The 19,710-nt window shown below is 36.4% G+C and overlaps 1 protein-coding gene across 1 annotated transcript in view; it reads left to right on the top strand.

Moving 5' to 3' along the window:
* Positions 1-19,710, top strand: part of LAMA2 (laminin subunit alpha 2) — a 521,547-nt gene that overhangs the window by 413,535 nt on the left and 88,302 nt on the right. The window contains exons 36-40 of the mRNA XM_090279831.1: positions 3,993-4,155; positions 5,441-5,651; positions 11,358-11,474; positions 12,173-12,336; positions 13,633-13,771. Coding sequence (XP_090135957.1) covers positions 3,993-4,155; positions 5,441-5,651; positions 11,358-11,474; positions 12,173-12,336; positions 13,633-13,771 — 794 coding nt within the window. The remainder of the gene's footprint in view (positions 1-3,992; positions 4,156-5,440; positions 5,652-11,357; positions 11,475-12,172; positions 12,337-13,632; positions 13,772-19,710) is intronic.

A 19,710-nucleotide genomic window follows, 5' to 3' on the forward strand; every position in this document is an offset into this window, starting at 1 on the left:
CAGGATCTGAAACCGAAATTACTCCTACCAGGAAAATCTCAGTTAATTCATGTGATTAACCCTCTGCCTGATGAAGTTGTTATGCTTTTCCTGGTTTTATTTTCCGCTAATGCTACTTGAAGTGCCAACCTCCCCCCCAACAGGGGGGAAAAAAAGATGCCATTGCAGGTAGAGCAATTTCACTGGGCCTGGGTCCCTGAAGGCACTCATCCATACTCCAGGAACTTTCCTTTTCCTTCATCTCAATCTCAAACTCTCAACACCAAGAAGCCTATCCTGTGAACTCATTTTTATCATTTCAATCAAACATTAGTACATAAGAATAACTAACTGTTAATACATGTTTTCTGCAACCCCCAGTATCGGCACTGATTACTTCTCTACATTGTGCCCTCCACCTCCCAGTTTGTGTACTACACAAAGGCCACCAGCAGGAGGCAGAGTGGAAATGATATTTAACCAGGCTTTGCTCCCATCCACAACCTATCCATCAGAGAAAAGGGTTCAATATCATCAAAGGTGTCGCCCACTCCCTAAATTGTCTATCAGTCAGGCAGTCTGGTTGTGTTTGTTCAAATTAGGCACCTTTTTCTAATTCACGTCAAGTGCCGTGTGGGATGGCTGTGATTCTGTCCTTGAGGAATATGTGAATACTACTCTTTCCTCCTGCAAGTACAAACATACATATATATATGATTACAAAAATCATGACCACAACCCTTTTTAAATAACTTTGGCAGAATTGTGCCAACTGTTAAAATTTCATGAAGATTAAAATTTGAATATGCCAGAGTTAAACTAAATTCTAACTGAGATGTGTATATGTACTGCATAGCTTGGTAGTTTAGGGAATTTTTTAAAATAAGAAAAGGCAACTCATCAAACCCTTAAATTGAGTGATAAAACATATCCACATCCTTTTTTCTCTTAAAATGACAATAATTGGAATAATAATTAGTGTTTCTAGGTTTTAGTAGTGGCAGTAAATTGCTGTGGGAAGAGTGAGTGCTTCAGCCTGGCACTATCTTTTTCAGTTTTATTTTTAAGTAGCTGGAAGACCTCACTCATCCTATCTTCTACTATAAGTCGTGGCCTCTTTACAGATAATCAACACTTATTAATCTAAGGCATTCCTATCTCAGTATAATTTTTGAAGTATGCTATGCTATGACTTCTGATTAGATTATGAATAAACTATATTTTGTTCCACACACTATTAGAATTAATGAGTGAACACATATAAACCCATCAGTGTATATCCTGACATATAATGGAACTCAGTAAATGCCAGACACACTTTTATTGTGTTTCTCAGATCATAGCAGTATTTGTCATTTATGATAAATTTAACCATCAGAGATTTTTATGAAAAATAGCTTTGCTTCTCCTGAGGACATATTTTATTGTATGTTTCATATACTGTGTATTTCTTAAGTACCTCATTTTTGTCCCCTGCTATGTCTTGGCTACTAAGATGCTTAGCACCAGATTTAGGACCCACTACACTGAACATCATGGTATACCTTTTTGTCTATTATTATCTCTTCTGATTTACATGAATTTTTAATCTTTACTATCTCCTTTTAAGTTAACTTTATCTTGTTTTCAAAAAAATTAAAACTGCTTCTAATTTTCTTTGAAATGAGGTAGAAATAAAGTAAATTTAAGGGATATATTTGTTACGTTATTTTTCAATACCATTAAAAACATGCTAAAGCTGTAGTGTATGTCTTTGAGTAAGAGACCAACACATTCATCTTTAGTTTAAAAGGACTCAGAGTTTCCAACTTCTACAGATACAGGCAGTGGAGCAATCAGACGTCTTCTATTAAAATACTTTCTTAACACAGCATCATTTTTCTAAAGCAGTGTTTGAGTACCCTAATAATTTTTATTCATTGCTTACAGATTGCTTTAGTTTAAAAGAAATGATGCATTCCAAAAGGTACAGCTATATTTTCCTTTCTCTCTCTGATATCATCCTTTTTACACCAAATTCTTCTCTGCAGAAATTTAGCTCTGAGCGTGGTCCACAAGAGGAAGTGGAGGTTGTATCTCACATTTCTCCCTCCCTCAGTACCACCTATGCCCAAGGCCTAAATTCAATTAAACAAACAGCTTTGGCAGGTTGTGAAGTGGGACTTATCCCTTTCATTTAAAAAAAAAAAGTGAATGCAAACTAAATCAATGGTTACTTACATGCTACAGTTGATTAAAATCAACTGCACACAGGCACATGCTCAGACCAAAAATGGGGGCTGTATTACAGGTACAGCCAAATCTACTATTGTTTTTCTTAAAGTCTAAGAAGTAGAAGCCTTCTTACATTTAATCCTCATCATTCCCACATAGTCTGATGGACCAAAGAGCTTTCAAATCAACCAGTCCACAGGCATTATGGTTCCTCAATAAACATGACACAGCCTAGGCGATGTACTGCTAACAATAGAAGTGAAACTTTGCGAAGGCTCTTTGGCATATTTCAAAGTATGACTGTTGAGCCAGTTGACCAAGAGGGAGCCACCTTCTCTGCCTTCTAGGAATACAGCACCCGAGTACTGATTTCTACCAAAGGGCTATGAGTTCCCCTATTTGTTCTTTAAAACACCCGATTCAAATTGTTGTACAAACTAAACTGTGGCTATTTCAGGAACAAGGGGTTGACTGCAGCAACTTTCTAACCAAAGACATTTGCCATGAAAATAGAATTAGAAAGATGCATTTGGAAAGGGTAGATCAGAGGTAGAAACTCAATTTCTTCCACTAACCCAATAATTCTCCATCTCCCTAGCGTGCATCCAAAGCTCCTGGAGGACTTGTGAGAACATAGATTGCTGGTCCCTATCCCTGATGTTTAACTCAGTAGGTCTGAGGTGGTTTCTAGGTGATGCTGATTCAGCCCATTTGGGGACCACATTTCAGAATCACGGTACTTACCCACTGTATGACACCCATCGTGGCTACTCCGTGTGGTCTGATAAAGAGTGCTTCTTTTAAGAGCTTTGCCCATAGTCTTCTTGGAATAGTTCTTAAGGAAGTCTTAGGATAGTGCCCTGACTGGTAGAAAATGCCTCTTGGACAACCCACAGTCCTCAGTCTAGGGATTTTCATAGGTAATGTTATAGAAGTAAGGGTTTGGTAGACAAAAATAAGTTCAGAAAAATGTCTTCTTGCTAGTTGTTAAATTAATGTTCTGTAGAATGTACTTCGGGAAAAGTTGGTCTAAAACTAATGGTAGAACTGAGAGAATGTTTCAATTCACCAGTTTTTCAAATTTTTATTTGACATAGAATTCTTTTTTCACATGAAATCTTTCCCAGAGTACCAACCTATAACAGAAATTCTTGGCAGAATAGACATCCTGTCTAGAAAACCTGAAGCACCTAGAGAATCCTAGATTTCCAAAGAGCACAATCTGAAACCCCACTCAATGCATGATAAACACAGACTCTTAGGATGGATGTCATTGCTGGAAGGCTTCTTTGAACCCCATCTATATAATACTGCCCCTGAACCAGTGCCCCCTTCCTCACTCCTTTAAAAACATCTGTTAAAGTGCGAAGACAGGTTCATTTTTAGATATCTTGTTACTGATAGTATTTCTGTACTCAATATTTTAAAATAGACTCAATATAATTGTCTCACCAGCAATGTGGACCTTATGTTTTCAGCTTCCAAGTGTTACGCTGTATCTCATTTTTTATCTCTTACCTAAAAAGAATTTGAGCCACTTTTTTTTTGTATTTCTCCTTTTTTGAGATAAAGTCACCCTGCTTTCATTACAGTGCCTCCTAGAAGAAGCATAATATGGAGAAATGTCGCATTTTTCTGTTAGTGAAAGCTTATTGTATTAACTGCCTCTGTTGCCCAGCAGGAACGCCATGACAGACTTCAGTTCATTTGGCGGTAGCAGGAAAGAGCAGAGTTGAGTGGCATTTTTGCATGTGGCATTCTTGTTTACTAATTTGCAGACTTTGTTTTACCTCCTGCAGCTGTAAATGAAAAAGCTATAAAACTAAATGAAACTCTAGGAATTCAAGACAAGGCCTTTGAGAGAAATTTGCAAGGGCTTCAGAAAGAAATTGATCAAATGATGAGCGAATTGAGGAGGAAAAATCTAGATGCACAGAAAGAAGTTGCTGAAGACGAGTTGGTGTGAGTAGATCCCAAAAAATGTTTTCTTTGATAAAATGAGCTTTCCAAATTGTTCAGTTTTCTAAGTTTTCCATCACATATATGTATATAAGATGCTTTGCTTGCTATTTAGTTTTTATTTACTTAGGTATAATTTATCTTGCTCTAAAATGGATTGAAAATACACTCTTGCTTATAGAAATAATCAAGTATTGATCTTTTCTGGTACTGTCCTCTCTATAATTAGCCTTAAGGGCTTGCTTTATTAATTTCCTGTATCTAGAACTTTTAAAACTATCAATAGTTTTTTGATTTTGATGCAAATACCTTTGAATAAATAAAGCTATGACTTTTGGAGAGCATCCTATACATTTTGTCACCTCACAAAATGCTAAATGAAAAAGTTGTCAAATAATAAATGCTTAATACCTCGAAATCAGGGTTGGGAATTTGAGGTAGGAATGGAGTAATAGTGATTTTACTGATGGTAATTAACTCATGTGACCACACACTCATTTAAAAAATACATTTTTACATTCATAGCTAACTTCAAAGTGATGCGGTTATGAATACTCAAATAATTGTATACTAAACTAACACCAGCAACACCTGATAACTTGTTAGAAACACAAATTATCAAACCTCACCCTAAAACTACTGAGTCAGAAATTCTGTGGATGGAGCCCAGCAATGTTTTGACAACTGTGTCAGAGGGTTATGATGCCTACTAGTTTCAGAACCACTGCTTTCCCGGTATCCGCCTTTCTTAAGGGCTCAGATATTATCACTTTAGGAAAACTATTAAGTTAGTCCTAGGGAACTCCCAGATTACTCAGAAGAAAAAGAAAAGGAGATCAAACACATGACTTTATACTAACATGTCAATAACAGAGTTCTGTTTACATTTTCTAACCAAACATATCAATCAATATGTTCACACCTTATATTCAAAGTAACAGGAAATGCCTCATGATGTTGAATCAGGTAGCATTTTTATTGGTATATGAAGTAAATCATAAAACTCACTTCATCAGTCGGATTCGGAGAATGAGGTCCTTTCCAACTGAAATTTTATATTACTAGCAAATTAAAAACGTGTGGATTTAGGGGGTTAATTGTGATTGTAAATACTCGTGCCACTTCTCAGGCACCAGTTTTCAACCTAGTTGAGCACATAGACTTCCTAAACATTGCCTTATTTTTTTCCATTCTTTTAATGTTAGCGTCTCTTTGTAATATAGTTTAACACCAATAAGCGCTGGGAAAGTAACAGGGCTGTGTCTGAGGTTGGGCTGGGTGCTTGCAGAGCTGCGGAAGGCCTGCTGAAGAACGTGCAGAGGCAGTTCGGAGAACCCCGGGGGAAAAATGAAGACACGGAGAAGGATCTCCAGGAGAAACTGACAGACTACAGAAACAAGCTCGATGATGCTGGGGACTTGTTGAGAGACGCCACGGATAAAATCAGAGAAGCTAATCGCTTATCTGCAGCAAACCAGAAAAACATGACTGCTCTGGACGTAAGTCTGAGGGGCTCGTTCACCTGCAGCAGGGGACTGCGGGGTGAGGGTTGAAGGAACATGACTGGCTGAGTTAATGCGGGGTTACAGGGATCAGGAATGACAACTCTGAAAGGAGACTTCTGAGAAGCAGAACAGGGAGTGTTCTTTCTCCTTTTTAAGTTAATGATCATTACCCATCAAATCAAATCAAATATAAATAACTTAAACTGTTGAAGATTTAAAAACAGTGCAGTTCAGAGGAAGGAGCCCTTCATGGAGAGTCAAAGGACCTTGGTCTTAACGACAACTGTGCCACTAACTAGACTAAGTATAAACCTGGGCAAGTCAATTCAAGTCTCTGAGCCCTGGCAGGTGTGGCTCAGTTGGTTGGAGCGTCATCCTATACAGTAGTCCCTCTCTATATCACACTTCACTTATCGTGGCCTCACTGTATCACGGGATTTTTAAAAATATTATATTTAATTATTTATTGCAGACTTTTCGCTGTATTGCAGGATTTTGCAGTATTGTATATGTATGTTGTTAAATTTATGTAGGTTTAAGAGTGTAGAATATGTTTAAGAACATAAGCAGTGTTTATAAAAGTGTGGAAAAGGTTAATAAGGGAATAGGAAAGGTTAATAAGGGACTGGGAATGGTTTATAAGTGTGCGGGAAGGGTTTATAAAACCTTAAAATATATATAAATACTAAAATAAATGTAAGGTTCCTACTTCGCAGATTTTCACCTATTGCAGGGGGCGGGGGCGTCTAGAAAGTAATACCCATGATAAGTGAGGGAATACTGTACACCGAAGTGTTGTGGGTTCGATTCCCAGTCAGAACACATACCTAGGTAGTAGGTTCCACCTTTGGTTGGGGCGCCTATGAGAGGCAGTCGGTGGATTTGTGTGTGTGTGTGTGTGTCCTTCTTTCTCTCTCTCTCTCTCTCTCTCTCTCTCTGTCTCTCCTCTCCTCTCTATCTTATTCTCTCTCCTAAAGTACATAACTTGGCAAATTGATCACTTTTTGCAGGAATAAACTTTTAGCACAAACATTGGCACACACTTGTATTTGGTATTTAAAAAGCAACAACTTTCTCCCAGAAACAAACTTACCTTCGCTATTTTCAAAGTATTTAACCCCCCAACAGATATGAAAAGAAAGAGCAGCAGACTATGTATCTTCTAACATAGAATCTCACCTTCAGCTATAACTACACCCTCCCTGGTGTATTTGTGGAATGACAGTTGAATAAAACAAATCCAGATTTTTTTAATCTACTCATTTCTGTCCATTTTTCTTTGGATTAAGAGGAGGACAAATTAATTTTTTTTCTGAATCTCTCTCGTGGGACTCAGCCTTATTGTTTTGAAAGTAGATTGAAGAGGCTTACTTTCTCCTTAATTGATGTATCTAATCTGCACCAATTTGGAGTCCGCTGAGGTGCTGGCAATATTAAAGGAAAAGCTCCATCCTGCAAGGCAGGGTGTGGGCCGACACCAGAGGCTCCAGCATGATTCATCCAGCTCATCACACTCCAGTGGTGTAACCTACCCAGAGGCGCGCCTCTTCACTTCATAGCAACAGTTTAAGAAATTAAAATTACCTGTGCGGAAAGTATAATAAGCACTTGGGAAATATTTTTAGAAGAGTTATAGTGGCACAGTAGATGGAGCTTTTAGCTAGTCCTTCCTTTTAGTGATGTTTAAAACTAGGAGCCATCATTCCTGCCCCACCCCCCACCTCCGCCCCTCAGACATGCCTGGAGCTTATATAGTCGGTACTGGAGTTCTAAGTGGTCCTTTTCATATTTTCACTTTATATGTCATGCTTAAGGAAAGGCTTGTTAAAAACTTCCTAGAGTAAATAGATAAACTGATTAAATTAATATAAGTAAGGCACAGCTTACTTAAGGTTGTATGCCAAGGCTAATTAGTGCTGATTACCCAGGTTGGTGCTAGACTGGCTAAAAAGGGTTTTTTTGGACTCTCGCTCAGGCTGAGTTGGCTGGTCTAGGGTATGGTCCAGGGTCCATATTCTAAAACCTTTAACCGAATGCACATACAGATGTGAGAACAAACAATACAGTGCATCCATTTGACTGAATAATGATTTGTTTTTAAATAAGTAACTTTATTGTGCCTGTGTCCACCAAGGAGGTAATATAATTAAGACCAAAGTCAAACAGGTTTCTTAAATTTATTTTTTTAATGTAAGCATGTACTTTTTGTTATTAAAAAACATTTAACAAGTCTCTACTAAGTTCAGAAGATGTGCTAAACACAATAATTGATAATGTCAAGTACCAGTCCTCAGCTAGGTCCTTGGAACAGCAACATTAGCATCAACTAGAAACTTGTTCAAATGCAAATTCTTGGACCCCACCCAAAACTATCAACTGAGAAACTGTGAGTAGAACCCAGCAACTGATGTTTTAAAAATTTCCCCAGTTATTCAAATGCAGCCTTAAGTTTGATAATTTAATTTAGAATAAAAGACCATGTCTGATGACTTTAGGTGGCTTGTATTTATTGGGAGGTACACACAAGGAAACTCCCTGTATACTGGAGTAATTATAGAGTCAAGCAAGGAAAAAAAGACATCTCAGTCACCCCTGGGTTCAGGAAGGGCTTCACAGAGGACCTGACACATGTGTTAAGTCCTGAAGTGTGGCCACCAGCTAGTCAAAATAGAAGGGAAAGAACATTCCAAAAATGGAAAAAACATATGCCAAAGCGCCCACACACACACACACACACACACACACACACAAAGGGTAAGACATTTTGGGATAATTCAGTGGTTTGGTGGGGTTGGAATGAAGACTGCATGTGAACAAGTGAGGGGACAGAAAGCCAGCAAAGAGAGAGCCAGACCTTGCATTTTAAAAGAATTGCATTCTGAGACTAAGCCATGGAATTTTGTTTTTATTCTGAAAGCTATTGGATTCAATTGAAATAGTGGAGTCATGGATTAAAATTACATTTTAGGGATTTGTGAATGATTCATGTAAACTGGAGAATTGGTTTTGTACTGGGAAATAGTGTGATATAAGGCTAGGAAAACAGGCTGAGATAATATTTAAAATCTATTAGACACCTACCATTTCATGGTGCTGTTGGTAACCAGGGTGTTTGAGGTTGAACAGGAATGATTCCTGGCTTCATAAAACTTAGCCCCCCACCCCAAATTCAGGCATTTTAACATTTTATTACATGTAATTCTATGATTAACAGGGCCTGGGAGAATCAGCAAAATATTCACAGAAACAATAGCATCATAGCAGAAATTGAGAGAAATGAATAGAAATGATGGAGCATCTTAGGCCCAAACACAGAGCTCTTAAAGTATAAGTTGCTCTAAAAAATGTAACAGAGAATGAAAAAGCTCCTTCATAAGCTAGATTAAACTCTATAGAAGATGGCTCTGGAAACAGTATTTGGAGCCAGATCATAGAAGGCTTTGAATGCAACCTTCTAGAAGCTGATGGGATTAGAAGGGCATTTCCAGCAGTGGAGAGAATGTAGGGGGAACTTTGTACCAATGGGCAAAGAGAAGATGAGCAAGTCAGTTAAACAAAGGAGCACATATTGAACAGTCTGTCCCCAAATCTATCATTATAACCTTGTAAAGGGAAGGATTGCCATGAAAGTAAAGAGTGAGTAGCTAGATAAAGGATCGACTGGAAGATAGCTTTTGCAGGCTTTAATCCACCCCACACACGCATCCCCTCACACCCCCTATACACACACAAAAAGTGTTCAACTTACTGAGCTCGGGAATAAATCGAGATCTAATTAAAAGTTAAAAGTAGAACTGTAATCAACTTTAGTATTCAAATAGAATCACTTAATTATGCTTATGGAATACTTTGGGAGAATAATTCTGTATACATGGACCTCTTTTTTGTTCCTCAGGCACTCAAAGCCTTCTACCTTAGGAATTTTATATCCTACATTCTCTATTCATTCCCTGTCTTTATTTACTTTTATATCAGTCATGATTGCTTAAAAATATACATCAATTTTCTCATTCATTTTCTCCCTCTTCCAGACAAGTCATAAGGAACACATCTTGTTTACCCTATCCCCTGGCCTACAGCGATGTCTGCCGTAACATTTTTTCCCCCAATAAATAAGTAAAGCACCATAAAACAAACAGAAAAACATGTTATATGTACACTTTTTATTTATATTTAGGCATTCCAAATCTCCATTTTTTCCCTTGGCTCAAAGCTAGATTCTAACAGTGGCAAGGACAAGTCAACACACTGATGTGGTTGGAGAAGAGGTAGGGAAGGAAGGGTGTGAAATTAGTGCTATCCCAGTGCACGTAAGAAATGCAATTTCTATAACAGAAAAGTCAGTACTTTCACAGCTCAAGACCCAGATTTTATCATTAGGTAGATCAAAGTCAGGTCTTAACTATCTTGTACTAACTGTGTGATCTTGGGTACATCACTTAACTTTTTCAATTTTATATTCTCTTTATTATTCTTTCATTTTTAAATTTATTTTTAAATTTTCATTATTAAATTTATTGAGGTGACATAGGTTAATAGAACACTCTAGGTTTAAAGTGTACAATTCTGTGACAAATCATCGGTATATTGTATTGTGTGTTTACTGCCCAAAGTTAAATCTTCTTCTGTCACCATATATGTGACCCCCTTTACCTTTTACTCCACCCCTACTCCCTTTTCCCTCTGGTAACCACCATATTGTTGTCTGTGTCTTTGAGTTTTTGTTTCTTTGTTTTCCTTGTTTGTTTCTGTCTTTTAAAAGATGATAAACACTGGACCCATAGAATTAGTGTAAAATTAAATGAGAAAAGTTTAGAAAAACTACCTAGCACATATTGAGATCAAAATGAATATATTGAGTAGCATTATTGTTATTACTACATAAAAAACATAAATGGCAGAGGCTTAAAATTATAATCAATGCAGTTAAATCCACAAGTAAATAGGTGACTGGAAGAATATAAGTGAGGCAGAAGTAAAAAGAAAAAATTAGGCAAAGTTATGCTCCAAATAAAGAAATAGCACAATTTCTCTCTCAGTGATTTCACTCTTCTAAGTTCAGAAAGAGTTTCATGTAGTGTGGAGACAAGCTATCAGTTTCAAAGAAAATTTAGAGCCTCCTCTCCTCTTATGGGAGTCTCCATTAAGTTTATTCTTCCATGTAATAGTTTCTCTTTTTTTTTTTTTTGAAAAGTACTTTCTCTAAATTCCCTTAAAAATCCAATTTCTTTCCATTTTTAAAGAACTCTCGTATAATAAATCTGCTTGCGTGTGTGCTCACAAAATATTCATTGGGACTTAGATTCTGGAATTCAACATCTAATTCCTATGTAATTCATTGTACTGTCACATGTTCAGTAATACATATTCAACACTTACTTTTTAGTTTAAAAAATGGATGTTCATCTTGCTTTAAAGATAGTTTTTAATTCCTCAGCTACTATCACATAACTTTTCTTCTTCTGGATGACTTTCTCACAATGGGGTGAAGAAAGTACGGTACCTGTACAGGCATTTAAGTAAAATAAGTCTTGGAGGATTGGCTGAGTAGTTTGTATTACTCTTACCCAGTCTCATTGTCAACATAACATATCATGTTTACAAGGTCTTTGTTCAGACAGCTCAGGGAAGTCAGGGACAGAGGGCCACATAGGGTTTTACCTGAAGGCATTTTGATGTTTTGTGCATACTATACTACAGAAAAAGAAAGAAGCTGTTGAAAGTGGCAAACGACAAACTGAGGACACTTTAAAAGAAGGCAATGACATACTTGATGAGGCCAACCGTCTTGCAGATGAAATCAACTTAGCCATAGACGTGAGTATTTGATAAAACCCAAAGTTAAAAGAAAGATGGTAATGACACAGGCTTTCCCAAATGGGAATCAATGAGAAATCTCAGTAATATAAACAAATGCTAATGATATTTTTCTTTTGGGTATAAAATTATCTTTGCATATTTGTATTGTGACCATGTCCACCTATTGGCAACAATTAGAACTTCATATTGTTCTCCCAATAGATATGAATGTCTGTGTTAGGGTACTCAGCCACTCCCACAAACCTGTATTTTTTTTTTCACACTGAAGAAGGGCATTACTTATTGCTAAGACAGCACGTATAATCGGCTTTAATATTCATATAACATTAGTTAAAAGAGAAATGTAAATCTACCAACAGACTTTTAACATACTGTCTAATGCAGTAGACACTGTAATATATGGTGATAGAAACATAAATGGTCTAAAAGATCCAATGAGGATTATTTAAGCATGTATACCTGTGAGGTAGCATTTTTTTAAAAAGATAGTTAGATTCTCTTGATGTAAATTGTATATTTTCTAATCTCTCTCATTAAATAACAACTTTTAGTATCTATGTTCTTTTTGCTATGTGAGTAAATTTAAAGTTTCATAAAAAGCTAAGGATGTGTAATTATATCTCAGAGAGTAATTAGTAAACGAGAAAAGCCTTGGATTCACTTACTTAGAATACCCACTTTTCTCTACATAACAGTATGTTAAAGACATTCAAACTAAATTACCACCCATGTCTGAGGAGCTGCAAGAGAAAGTAGATGACCTCTCCCAAGAAATAAAAGACAGGAAGCTTGCCGAGAAGGTGTCCCAGGCTGAGAGCCATGCCGCTCAGCTGAATGACTCATCTGCTGTCCTTGATGGGTATGTCATCTGTTGTTGGAAATGTCTATATTTCCTGACACTTGTTCCACAGTTTTGACTAACGGAAATGGTAGAGAATCACTTTCAAATCTTGACTTCTGTAATTATGAGCACACTCCACATGGCCTTGCCATGGAAGACCCTAATTAGGATGGTCTGGAGAGAGCTCTACTGGAGCAGCATCAAACATCTGAGTTAAAAGTGGATTCCAATGCGGCATGGTAGGGAACGCACACAGCCCCGGGCTGCACTTAGAAAACATGGTTTTGTTCTTTATTGGAGAGCACAGCAGTGGCCTTATTAGCACTTTAAATAATAATGTATAGGCATACATTCTGTTGCAAATTCCAGTTTTATATTTTTAATGAAATCAAAAACTATTTATGGTTAAAAGGGTGGCTTTTGAAAACATGGTCCCATACCTAGTCGTTGAGTCTTTTTCTTTTCAGACTCCAGGGAAACACTAAATAGTCCTCTGTGAAATAACTTCTCATTGTAGCTGGGATTCTTGTCCAGGCCAGAGGAGGAAGGGACCAGTGGGGAGGAGTGTCTGATTTACGAACAGCCTTCTAAGTAAAACTGGTACAAAACTTTCCTACAATTATGTGGGCATTATTAGCCCCAAGAATAATTCTCCCAAACAAATATGTATTTAATATATGATATGTGTAAGGTTCTGTTCCAATATGTAATGCTCATTAATATAAAGGAAAATATGAATGTTTGAGGACCCATAATTCATGCAGTTCATTTTATAACAAAGTTCTGCCGATTTAGCATGAAGGACAGTAGATGGAACAGCCAACTAGAAGTCAGCAGATGCTGACTCCAAGTCCATAAATGGCAACATGTCGGACATGTGACCTGAGACAAGCTATTTAACCTTCTGAGAGTATTTATTCTCATCTGAAAAATACACCTACCCTAGAGAGATTTCGTGAAACTTACTCCGGTGACATGGTGCAAGTGCTCTGAAATGTGTAGGGTGCTTCCCAAATGATGTAAAGGACCCTCTCACTGCACCCACTTGCATGATGTCCATGGTTACAAAAGCCTTGGGGGATGCTGTGCATATGTAATACTCTGTCAGTCATATTTCATAGCTGACTTTTTTAGAAAGATGAGTTTAAATTGAAAACTACAACATAATACAATGAGTAGGTAACCTACTATGATTTGGAAATTATACTAATTCTATTGGCTATGGTTACTGGGAGGCCAGATTTGTTTGAAGTAAGGTGCTCTTCATTTGACTATCAACTTCTCTGATGTTATTTTGGGGGGTAATCCCAACAGAATCCTTGATGAAGCTAAAAACATCTCCTTCAATGCGACAGCAGCCTTCAAAGCTTACACCAATATTAAGGACTATATTGATGAAGCTGAGAAAATTGCCAAACAAGCCAAAGGTCTTGCCCAAGAAGCTACAGAACTGGTAAGAAACAAATTGTGTTATATACTGAGAATGGGGGTTCATTTATTTAAGTAAGTACCTAAACTAAATTTCACAACTCTAAATGTGTTCTGGAAAATCCTAGTAAAATAGAGTCTTTGTTTTGAATTTTTTTCAAAGACTCCTTTTACATTTCATCCAAAATAAACTCTCTAGGTACTGTAATTATAGCAGAATTCTGTCACCCACTACTTACTACTGATAAAGGTCTTGAAATTACCACAAATGCCAAGCAGGTCTGTGCCACCAAATCACAGAAGAAAAATAGTCAAATACAAGATATTGGACAATGAAATTTATCACTATTATTCCATGTGCGATCAGTAAGAAAGTGCTTTGAAAGGTAACACATTGCTTATAGTCACACACAAATTGGTTATATGTGAAGTCTGACTATAAAGAGCATCTATTACAAAACACATCAGATCATATGCTTCTAAAATATTTATATTATTTTTATTAATTGAAACCTTTGTCTTCAAAGCAACCTTTAGCTGCCATCATTGTTCAAAATAAACTTGAAATTAATATTTTAGAGTTCCAGGGTTCCAAGGATAGCACATTATCTGAGTGCCTTCAATAGCAACAAATCTTCATCCTTTACACATAGTAACATTTTGTAAATAAGTTATGTGATAAACCATGGTACTAATATTTTAGGCCAAAAAATATTTGATAGGAAGCACATGTTGAGTTAAAATGTGTAGCACCATTATTTACTCCTTTGACTTCACATAAAATCTCCGTGATACATCAAAATTTCAGAAAAAAAATAATTCAACATTTGACTCTGAATGAAATATGCATAAATAATTGGTGTTAAAGAAACAGATTAGCTTTTTTTTTTTTTTTTTTTTGCTTTGGCATTGGGCGCAAATGTTCTTTGGATCTCAGGGATATTTACCACAATCTTAAAAGGTTTATTTTGTGACCATGGTGAAAACATCATATTCCACCAGCAATTATTACTGTTTCGTTTTCCCTGGAATGAGTTCCATTACTGCCATTATATTCTGTCTATTTCTTATTCAAAATAATGATACAATTGTAACAGAAGCTTTTTATGCTTAGTAATCCTTTAAAAATCAACCTATCTTAAAAATTCAAACTAAATTCTTTATCCATCTCCTCAAAGATAATTTTCTATTTCAAAGACCCTAATTTCTAAGTTCATTTTCATCTGACCTATGTTTTACTGGATGGCCACTTTTAGCATCAAACACAGTGCCTGGCAAATAGTAGGCACTCATGAACAAATGATGGGAAAAAAATGAATGAGTTAATGTCATTCTAACTGGCATTTTCCAATCCTTTTACAAGCTTTTGTACCAATAAAAATCTCAATCTTGCTATTGTCGTTGCTTTAGCCTTATACACTTTTAACATCTTATGTTAAAAAGCTGTTTAATTTCACCCAAAATTAATACTATCACTTTACACTTAGGAAACTCTCAATTTTATGCCTACATGAGATGAGAGCTTTTCCTCACTGCTGATGTTTATACGTGATAGGCTCACCCACCTCAGGGACAGGGCTAGGATGAGCCATAATGTGTTGCAACATGTCCCCTTGTTATTATGATTTCTTCTCTCCTTCCATAAACAATGCAAAAATAATTAAATGTCTGAGAAATTACAAAGTAAGTGCTAGAGGGAACCACTGATTTATTAAATAACTAACAGCAAACACAAAGAAGGCTGAATGGTCCCAGAAAGCGATGTTTTCAGTTGGGAAAGGTTGGGTTGCCTGTTGCTCTGTGTGCAAGTGAAGGAGAGAGAGCCCCTCTGTGCTAAAAAAATGACTTGCAGTGAGTTATCCATTCTTATTTCCATGAATGGCTGTCCTCCTCTGTCTTACCTGTTGTTTCTGAGGCCTGGCCTTTCTCAGGTTCTCTGGGCCTCCTTGCTGCCTTACACCCACTCAACAATGTGACGGTACAAGTGCAAAGGGCTGAAGGGGAGTAAGTGTCTCAAGACTCATGTCAGTGTAGTTGGAGAAGGTGTCCATCCTGCTTAAGTGAAGAGGCCTGTGCTCGGGTCATACATTTTCCTTTATCTTCTCTTTACTTCACCAGAGTTTTATTTCCCACTGGCCTCCCCTGCACAGTGACTCCTTTTTATTTAGTCTCTCTCATACTGTCTTCTGACAACAATCAGTCATTTGCTTAAAATACAAATTTTAAATTAAATAATTTATATTTCTGAGGAGGTTTTATCTTCTTGTCTATTTTACTTCCTCACGGGAAAGTTACATTCGGGGCCTCCACTCGCCCAGGTAGTTACAGGGGAAGTTAGAAAAAGGTAAAACATGTCCCCACTGGGCGTGGTGAGCAGTGCCCTGGCCATCACTTTTCAAGGCAAAGCTTTGGGCCAGACGTGAACCGCACACCCCGGCATCCTGTGCCTGTGAGAGATGCTGAGCCCTCTGCTTGCTCCCTGTTCTGTGCAATCTGCTCCCATGGCGGGCCCTTTCACAGCTTGGTAACTGTGGTTTGTTTTATTTCTACTTCCATTTCCCAGAAAAGAATGTCTCCACAATTGAAATTTAAGCTGACAATAGACCCCCAGTGGACAGAAACATGGATACTCATAAATGACCCCCTGAGTATTTCACTCTCACTGTTTGACACACAGTAGTCCATGATTTTCATGGAACTAACATTAGATGTAGAGTACTCCTCCTATCTCCCAAAGTGGATGCTAGAATCTAGAATGGCTAGTATGCTCTAGATTTTCAGAATTGGCAAGATGTTTATATTTCCACAAAAAAAAAAAAAAAAAAGGAAAGTTAAACAGAGAAGAGAATTTCAAAGGAAGAATAAGATTGTTTTCACTATTTACTTTGTGGTAATGTCTATATGTCTCTTTGAATATAGATGTCATATAGGATTTTTCTTAATTGACAGCAATTGGGCTCTAGTGGTATGCTGGAATTTCTGAAACCAAATTGGGGGATAAAGATAGCAGGTCAGAATTTGGGCATTAAATAATCTGTCTTAAATTTTAGCACATTTTACAGTCTGTTCTGATCCCTCCCTTGGTTTAATTTCTATAGTATAGTCTCCCTAGCTTAGAACTTAATTTTTTCACATAATTTAATTTTTAATCTTTAATCACATTAGCTCATATCTCACTATTATCATTGACATAGTTAGGATGCTAATAAAAGATGCTTATAAACTACTTATTAATAAATATGAGATACTAAGCATACCCACATTTTCAATTTTTCTTTAAAGTTTTTAACCACGCATTTAATGTACTTAATGTGTAAATGCCATTATGAAATACAACCCACAGGGTAGTCAGAGATGAAGAGAATTCTAACCTGCCCTCAAACCCATAATAGTTATTTATGTTTGTTATTTATTATGCTAATAAAAATAATGCTTTCCAACTTACCTATATAATTCATTTTCCCTTTATTGTAAATTTCCTTTTCATTCCTATTATTATTCTTTTCTTTAATATTATTAATATCATTCCCAATCATTTCTTTCTTTTTATTAGTCTTTGAGTCCTTCTAGTAGCAAGATTCTTTTGGCCTCACTACTGTTGGTTAATAAATCATATAGTTAAACACTGTAAATCTTGCTTAAACATTACGTATGATTAAACATTAAGGCATTTCTAATAAGTGTTTGTTTAGAAATATGGTAATGTAATCTCTTCAGTTCGTCTTATTTAATATTTACTTTGTGTAATTGGATGAACCAAAATACATAAAATATTCTTGCAAGGTCATTTTTGAGTCTTTATATCCGACATAGAGAAGTGAGCAAATATTAACAGAGTACATACTGCATTCAAAAGGCCCAGTGAAACACTGATACAGTCAGTCGAGTTGTAAACTTTGACTCCCACATACCTTCTATTTTATTCTGTCATCCACTACTTATAAGTCATTCAAACAGTAATTTTACTTCTTATTTATATCTATAATCATTGGAGTTTAAATTTTATACCAGTGTAGTATTAATGGAAAAATGATATATCCATAATTGATAAACTTGAATTTGCTAAGAAAACTAGTGAGCATTTCTTCTTCTTCTACATCAATAAGTCAGCAACTTATCTACAAACCAAGTAATTCACACAACAGCAACTATGAAAACTCAGTGAGGATATATGGTAAGTAACCCAGAGAACTATTGAATCTGTGTGTGAAAACAGTATTCATTAAGCCACCCAGACTAGTGATTTTCTTTGTATAGGATATACTCATTTGAGTCAACTTGAAAAAATCTATTGGAAACAATGGAGCAAACTTCTATATGTGATTCAGCATTAGACATATTTAAAACTTCAGGGCACCAAATGTTAAAAATCAAAGTGTGTGTCATTAGTCAGAACTCAGCAACTCTTTGGGATGGTGCTATACTGCAACATAAGTTTGAATTAATTTTATTCACAGTAGCAGTGCTCTCAGGTCTGCTATTTAGGATTTTCACCTGTGGTAGAATAATTAGGAGGTAACATTACCATGTTGAGTTTGGTTCTGGACATTAACTGGAAAGAAAACCTATGACTTCTGAGGATGTGCTGTAACTCAGCAGACACTTCTCTATTGCCTTGACTCAAAATCAAGAGTCCTTGTACTGCCTACCTGTCCTACCTCCAACAGCTTGTCTAGTTCCTGCCTCTTTGCAGCCAGCTAGTGGCATCCACGTGTGCTAGAGCAACGGCTGTCTGCTGTCATGGGTGAAAACTCTTAGGCATACGACCTGAGTTCCAGGAATTCTGGTATAATGTTAGCAAATGCCATTAAATCTGCTGCCGCCTCAGGAACTGCTGCTGTTGGTAACTGCCTATGTCCTTCAAAGATATCTTAGCCTGCTGGCAAGAACTTAGTAATTTTTCTGTTCTAGGAAGCCTCTCTGTTCTCAGGGCCAACTCCCCAATAGCCATCAACAGAGTCCCTTCAACTCCTTTTCCTCTAATCCCTTAAAAAAAATTCCTGCCTTTTTTTGTGGCTGACACCTCAGGGTCTCAGCCCACTTGCTTGCAGCTGGCCAAATAAACCTTTAAAAACTCCTGGCCTGTTTTCCTCTCGTTTCTCCTCTCACTCTCCCTGAACCTAACAAAAACCTGTTGTCACTTAGTAACAGATTTTTAAACCCTCTTTTTCAGTGTTCTCATCCAGCTGAGTACCAGTCACTAATTCTAAATGGTCACGATTCTGAGGATTTCCTATTTCATCCCTGCATCCCCTTTATGTACTAAGCTCCTTTCACTTCCAGAGACTCATCTAATGCCTCTCCCATTTTTGCACATAGTGTGCAAGGCCAGGATCTACAGCTGCAACAGATTTCAGACCAAGGCCATCACTTGGGCTTCTTTTCTTTTTGCTTTTCTTTTCTTTTCTTTTTTTTAATTATAGCACAGTGTTCTAATACTATCACAATTTTTAATACACTTAAAGAGTATTTTTAATGTTTATAATCACAACTGACTTTTTTCCTGACTCATTATTTTTTTATTCACTATTTTAGTTTAATATCCTGTAGTAGTTTTAAAACATTGGCTATAGTAAAATACCTTTAAAATCAATACACAGTTATTTTCTTATTTCAAAATTTTGTATGACCTTTTAAAAATAATTACAAAAGTAGTTTAGGAAATGCAGACAAGCAAGAAAGAGAAAATATAAAATGTGCATAATTCCACCAATCACAAATAAATACTTTTATAATGTTGTTTATCTGTACCTACCTTTCTTATGAAAATAGTTTATATACAAATGTTAATTTTATATAACTGTTTTATAACTTAATATATTGATATCACATGCATATTTTTATATTCTTAAAATTTTTAAATGTATGTAATCTAGATTCTACCATTTCTTCTGAGAATTTATTATAGTAAGAAAATTCTCTCTGATTTGTATCAACAGTCTTACTTACCAAATATAAATTTCT

Source organism: Furipterus horrens, unplaced genomic scaffold (assembly GCF_987537825.1).
Source record: "Furipterus horrens unplaced genomic scaffold, mFurHor1.1.pri manual_scaffold_6, whole genome shotgun sequence".
NCBI classification, from domain to species: Eukaryota; Metazoa; Chordata; class Mammalia; order Chiroptera; family Furipteridae; genus Furipterus; species Furipterus horrens.